This window comes from Triticum aestivum, chromosome 6B, assembly GCF_018294505.1.
Source record: "Triticum aestivum cultivar Chinese Spring chromosome 6B, IWGSC CS RefSeq v2.1, whole genome shotgun sequence".
Lineage (NCBI taxonomy): Eukaryota > Viridiplantae > Streptophyta > Magnoliopsida > Poales > Poaceae > Triticum > Triticum aestivum.
The window spans coordinates 689,994,239-690,001,325 of NC_057810.1; the positions used below are offsets into that span (position 1 = coordinate 689,994,239).

The 7,087-nt window shown below is 43.7% G+C and overlaps 1 protein-coding gene across 1 annotated transcript; it reads left to right on the forward strand.

Moving 5' to 3' along the window:
• Positions 1-1,856: 1,856 nt before the first annotated feature.
• On the forward strand, positions 1,857-2,397 carry LOC123135863 (uncharacterized). The gene is made up of 2 exons (XM_044555093.1): positions 1,857-1,928; positions 2,017-2,397. Exons 1-2 carry the CDS (start codon positions 1,857-1,859, stop codon positions 2,395-2,397), a joined length of 453 nt encoding a protein of 150 aa, XP_044411028.1.
• The last annotated feature ends 4,690 nt before the right edge of the window (positions 2,398-7,087 follow it).

Sequence of the window (7,087 nt, forward strand, 5' to 3'; positions counted from 1 at the left end):
CGCAAGGCAGGGCCTATGGATAAATATGTGATGCCAATTGATCCTTCCGTCCCATTGAAGAAGTTCCAGCAGAACATCAATGACGCAACTGACAAAGAGAGATCTTACAAAGTAGGCCAATATTTGGCTAGATGGATCTAGAAGAAAAATATCCCTTTTAATGCTGTCAACGATGATGACTTCAAGGCATTTTGTGAAGCGCTTGGTAGGTTTGGTCCTAGGTGGAAGCCACCCTCCCAATATATGATGCGAGAGAAGATGTTGTTGCAAGAGGTTGAAAGAACAAATGATTTGATGAAGCAACATGAACTTGAGAGGGTCACAACCGGGTGCTCTATCATGACCGATGCATGGACCGACAAGAAAAAGAGAAGTATAATGAACTTGTGTGTGCATTGCAAGTTAGGGACTGCCTTTATTGGATCAAAGGAGGCGTCGACTGATGCACATAAAAGTCAATACATCTTCGATTATGTAGTTGAGTGGATTGAGAAAATTGGTACATGTTGATTTCATATAAACTCTCAACTTTTATTTCATGCTTGCTGATTTACATGTTAATGCTTGCTGATTTTGCACATCATAAATCTTGTAGGTGTTGACAATGTCGTGCAAGTGGTTACGGATAATGCTTCCAACAACATGGGAGCAAAGGTGATGCTTAAAGGTAAATTTCCAAAGATATTTTGGACATCATGTGCAACTCACACCCTCAATTTGATGGTACAAGCAATTGGCAAGTTGAAGCAATTTAGTCCTACAATCACTAAAGCCAAGGAGATGACAATTTTTCTCTATGCACATCATAAAACATTGTCCTTGATGAGGTCTTTTACAAAAAAGAGAGACATTGTTAGACCGGGAGTGACGAGATTTGCTTCTGCATTTCTTACCTTGCAAAGTATTATTGCTAAGAAGAAGGAACTAAGGGCAATTGTTTGTAGTGATGAATGGGAAGCATGTAAGCACACAAGAACAAGGAAAGGAAAGTCAGCTCATAACACAATAATGAGTAGGGGTTTTTGGAAAGGTGACTCTCTTTGCATCAAGGTATGTGTATATGTTGGATTGTGGGGCTGTTTTCTCATACTTGTATATGTTGGATTGTGGGGCTGTTTTCTCATACTTGTATATGTTGGATTGTGGGACTGTTTTCTCATACTTGTATATGTTGGATTGAGGGGTTGTTTTCTCATACTTGTATATGTTGGATTGTGGGGCTGTTTTCTCATACTTGTATATGTTGGATTGTGGGGCTGTTTTCTCATATTTCTATATGTTCTATGTTGCCATGCAAGGTTTTTGAACCATTGGTGAAGGTGCTTCGGTTGGCTGATGGTGATGGTCCATCAATGGCCACTATGTATGGGGAAATAGTAAGTGCAAAGAAGGATATCATGCTTGCTGTTGAAAATTCAGAAAAGGACTATTTGGTGATCACTAATGCCATGGATGGCAAGATGGGAGGGAGGCTGGATTCTCCATTACACATGGCAGCATATATGTTGAATCCCAAATATAGTTATGTTAATTCAAGCATCTTCATGGATGTAGAGGTTGTGGCTGCGTTTATGGAAGTAATGGAGACCTTTTATTATGATGATGACAACAAGCAAAATGTAGTGCTTAACATGGACTTCAACAAGTTTAAGAAGAAAGATGGCATGTTTGGGAAGGTGACAGCCCTCAAAGCAATTAGTAATGCGAATTTCGATGCTGGTAAGCTTGTTCTCAATGCAAAACTTCTTATTACAACATTTTTCAAGTTATTGGCTTAATGAACATTGTTTCTTTATTTCGAAACTACAGCTGAATGGTGGGGAACTTATGGACTACAAACTCCTGCATTGCAAGAAATGGCCATATGGATACTCAACTTGACCACAAGTTCATCCGAATGTGAAAGAAACTGGAGCACTTATGAAATGGTAACACTTAGTCACTCTCAGTCAATCAAATCTGAACATTCTTGCTTCTTGCAAAAATTCTAACTATGCTCCCATTTGCACTTTGTAGGTAGATGCAAAGAGGAGAAGTAGACTAGATGTGGTCCGAAGGGACAACCTGGTTTATGTCCAATTCAATGGAAGAATGATGGATAGAAGAAACAAGTTATCCTCTTGTAGTGATCCTCTTCTTGGTGAAGATACATCACAGGCACAAGATTGGATATGTGAAGGTGCATACGTTGATGAGGAGATTGATCCTGTGACAGGGCTGCCATACAATATTGATGATGATGCAGAGGGTGTAACCGAAGCTATGGAGCCTCATAGGAGTGCAAGAGTGAGAGAACTACATGAAGTTGAAGAATTTGTTTTCGATGATGATGAATCTGATCATGGGGGGGGGATATGGATGAAGACATTGATTTCGAGTCTGATGATGAGTGTGTGATGGCAACCAAAGATGATGATGAGGATGAGGACACCCAGCAGCCTTGAACCATTTATGATCCATAAGAATAAGACCTTATTTTGCTACTTTATTATGCACTTATGCAGTTATGCTTGTGATGCGACTATATGAGCTATGAGAACTATTTGAGTATTTGTGGTCTATGAACCTTATTACCGAATACCTATTATGCTATATGTGTTGAACCTTGTAGTGAATTATTCCATGTTAACATGTGTGGATGCTATTTATCTTGTTATGTGTGGCTACATATTGCCAAGTTGTGTGGTGTGGCTGTCATTTTAATGTATCTTATCATGTCTCATGTGTGGCTGCTTGTTGTCACATGTATGGCCGTCGTTTGCTCATTTATTTTGACAAGTTTAGAGCATATACAAATGCATATCTATCTTCTATCATCAATTCTATAGGTTTGTTGCCTTCCGGTTTGGACGCATCATGACCAAACCGTCCAGGTAACAATTCTACCTCTTGTCCATGCTTTTTATATGCCTACGAGCTACGACATTATATTTTAGTATAAATGTATAGTATAATACGTACCTGTGAGCATTGGATTATGTTATGTACAATACGTGAAAAACTAGTTACATGTTGCCAATATATTCTCATGTGAAGCCGATTAATGATCTACCTATTAATTCAGTTAAATGGCCGATTAACCGATTAATCGCTAATCAGTAGTCGACCGAGCAGTTACCAGTTACCGAATTCCCGAAAAGTGATCATCATCAAGCACATCATATGGTTCCTCTTGAACTTCAGCAGCTTCCCTCGTTGCAGCATCATCGGGCACATCGTCTGGTTCCTCTTGATCTTCAGCAGCTCCCCCCGTTGCTGCGTATGTACTGTCGGGCAATTCGTTATCCTTTGGAAGCTTCTTCTTCAATATTTTCAGTAGCTTCTCAAATCCTTTGTCAGGCACAGCATTCTCTGCCTTCCACTGCAGCAATTCCAGTATGGTACCGAGCTTTGTGTTGCCATCTTCGCAATTGGGGTACAACCCTTTTTGTGATCCTCTAACATGCGATCGAACTTCAGCTTCTCCTTTTGACTTTTGCACTGCGTCCTTGCATCGACAATGACCCGGCGGAGATCATCACCATCAGCCACATCATCTGGTTCCTCTTGATCTTCAGCAGCTTCGCCCGTTGCAGCATCATCGTGCACATCGTCTGGTTCCTCTTGATGTTCAATAGCATCACCGTATTCAGGGGGCACATAGTTGTCATCGTACTCTTCTTCTTCGCCGTCTTCCATCATAACCCCTATTTCTCCGTGCCTCGTCCAAACATTATAGTGTGGCATGAAACCATTGTAAAGCAGGTGGGTGTGAAGGATTTTCCGGTCAGAGTAAGACTTCGTATTCCCACATATAGGGCATGGACAACACATAAAACCATTCTGCTTGTTTGCCTCAGCCACTTCGAGAAAATCATGCATGCCCTTAATGTACTCGGAGGTGTGTCTTTCACCGTACATCCATTGCCGGTTCATCAGCGTGCATTATATATAATTAAGTGCACTGTTCAAGAACTCGGCTGAGTTACCATTTAAATGCCCATTTAATCACTACTCAGTGCCTAACTGAGGCGAATAGCACATACTCGGTTCATTAAATGGTCGGGCTGATTAACTAGCATTTAATCGGTTGTCAAACGATTAACTGGTTGGCAAACCGATTAATCGGTGATGCGAAGCGGCATCCATAAAAAAAGGGGGCAACCGAAGTGGCATCCACAAAAAAAGGGGTAAACGAAGCGGTGATCCAGGCGACCAGCCCATTATTGGCCCCGTAACCTCCGGCGCTGCATCCCTCTCTCCCAAATCGCTGCGCCTGTTCCTCTCCTAACTCCTCACGAGTCACGTCCATGGCTCCTCCTCGCCGGCCCTAGCCACCGCCTGCGATCGCCTTGCTCCCGTCGCCGGCCCTCCTTCTCTCACCCCCATCCCCTCCCATCCTCTTCTCCCCGTCTCTCCTCCAGCGGTCCAGCCCCTACCTGCAGGCTGCAGCAGCAGCGAGACGGCGACATAGGATAGGCAGCAACAGCGACATAGGCCAGGCAGCAGCACCGGCGACCTAGACTAGGCAGCAGCGCCGACGACCCCTCGAACCAGGTCCCCATGGCTTCACCAACCAACAAGTTACAGTTCTGCACTTCTGCTAAGATTCATCTCAAGGTTTTAAATCTCTGCTATGATCTCAATCTAGTTTGGCAACAAAATTTGCAGGGGTCTACGGTAGGTTCTACCGCTGCAAGTTCTCAAACTCTCAAGAGAAATTCAGATGACATGGGTTGGGAGTTCGCAACCTTGATTGATCCTCTAGATTTATCACGAGTGAAGTGCAAGTTGTGTGGAAAAGAGATGTTTGGAGGGATCAATAGGATGAAGCAACATATTGCTCAGATTAGGGGGCAAGTCACACCCTGCACGGTAGCCAACGCGGATCAACAAAAGAGGTGTAAGGAAGCTTGTGAGGCACCAGCAAAGAAGAAGAAGCTAAAAGCAAAACATGATGTAGAAGTGGCGGCTAAGGTTGTCATTGAAGTTGAGGATAATGACAAGAACGATGAAGAGCTTGCTGCAATTGGAGATGGTGAAGCTCGCAAGGCAGGGCCTATGGATAAATATGTGATGCCAATTGATCCTTCCGTCCCATTGAAGAAGTTCCAGCAGAACATCAATGACGCAATTGACAAAGAGAGATCTTACAAAGTAGGCCAATATTTGGCTAGATGGATCTACAAGAAAAATATCCCTTTTAATGCTGTCAACGATGATGACTTCAAGGCATTTTGTGAAGCGCTTGGTAGGTTTGGTCCTAGGTGGAAGCCACCGTCCCAATATATGCTGCGAGAGAAGATGTTGTTGCAAGAGGTTGAAAGAACAAAGGATTTGATGAGAACTATTTGAGTATTTGTGGTCTATGAACCTTATTACCGAATACCTATTATGCTATATGTGTTGAACCTTGTAGTGAATTATTCCATGTTCACATATGTGGATGCTATTTATCTTGTTATGTGTGGCTGCATATTGCCAAGTTGTGTGGTGTGGCTGTCATTTTAATGTATCTTATCATGTCTCATGTGTGGCTGCTTGTTGTCACATGTATGGCTGTCGTTTGCTCATTTATCTTGACAAGTTTAGAGCATATACAAATGCATATCTATCTTCTATCATCAATTCTATAGGTTTGTTGCCTTCCGGTTTGGACGCATCATGACCAAACCGTCCAGGTAACAATTCTACCTCTTGTCCATGCTTTTTATATGCCTACGAGCTACGACATTATATTTTAGTATAAATGTATAGTATAATACGTACCTGGGAGCATTGGATTATGTGGTGTACAATACGTGAAAAACTAGTTACATGTTGCCAATATATTCTCATGTGCAGCCGATTAATGATCTACCGATTAATTCAGTTAAATGGTCGATTAACCAATTAATCGCTAATCAGTAGTCGACCGAGCAGTTACCAGTTACCGAATTCCCGAACAATGATCATCATCGAGCACATCGTCTAGTTCCTCTTGATCTTCAGCAGCTTCCCCCGTTGCAGCATCATCGGGCACATCGTCTGGTTCCTCTTGATCTTCAGCATCTCCCCCCGTTGCAGCATCACCGTATTCAGGGGGCACATAGTTGTCATCGTCTTCTTCTTCTTCGTCGTCTTCATCATAACCCCTATTTCTCCGTGCCTCGTCCAAACATTATAGTGTGGCATGAAACCCTTGTAAAGCAGGTGGGTGTGAAGGATTTTCCGGTCAGAGTAAGACTTTGTATTCCCACATTTAGGGCATGGACAATACATAAAACCATTCTGCTTGTTTGGCTCAGCCACTTCCAGAAAATTATGCACACCCTTAATGTACTTGGAGGTGTGTCTGTCACCATACATCCATTGCCGGTTCATCTGCGTGCATTATATATAATTATGTGTGTCAAAAGTAAGAAAATCAGACAAGTATCTATCTGAAGTAAGAAAATCAGACAAGTATCTATCTAAAGTAAGAAAATCAGAAATAAGATAAGAACAAGAGGCTCACCGCGGTGGTGCCGGCGACGAGATCGGCCCGGGCGATCAACTGCGGTGAAAACGGGGACGGGGTGTGACGGACTGCTAAATCTAGACAAATCTCGGGAAAATGGAGCTCCGAGGTCGAGCTTTGAGAGGAGAAAGCTTAACTAGTGTGGCTTGGGCATTTCATCGAACACCTCATGTGCATAGGAGGTGAGCTAGAGCACCCAAATGCCCTCCCCTCGCCGGCCAGAAAAAACAGAGCACTGTGGAGTGCTCTGCTGCGGCGATGGGTATATATAGGCAAATTATTTGTCCCGGTTCGTGGCATGAACTGGGACTAAATTAGCCCTTCTACACCGGTTCAAGGCACGAACCGGTACCAATGGCTGTGGGCCAGGAACGCGGCCCATTGGTCCCGGTTCGTGCCTAGAACAGGGACAAACGGAACCAGATGAACCGGGACCAATGCCCACGAGGCCCCGGCCGGCCCCCTGGGCTCATGAATCGGGTCTAATGCCCACCATGGGTCCCGGTTCGTGAAGAACCGGGACTAATGGGCTGGCCAGGCCCGAACCAAAGCCCTGTTTTCTACTAGTGCTTCCCGAAAGTTTCTGACCTATGGCAACGGGAGTGGTTT

What these genes read in the sequence shown, in the direction of transcription:
- LOC123135863 (XM_044555093.1), top strand. Translation starts at nt 1,857, where the DNA reads ATGGCCATATGGATACTCAACTTGACCACAAGTTCATCCGAATGTGAA. An exon ending in ACTGGAGCACTTATGAAATG is followed by an intron (nt 1,929 to 2,016) that starts GTAACACTTAGT and finishes TGCACTTTGTAG; the next exon opens with GTAGATGCAAAGAGGAGAAG.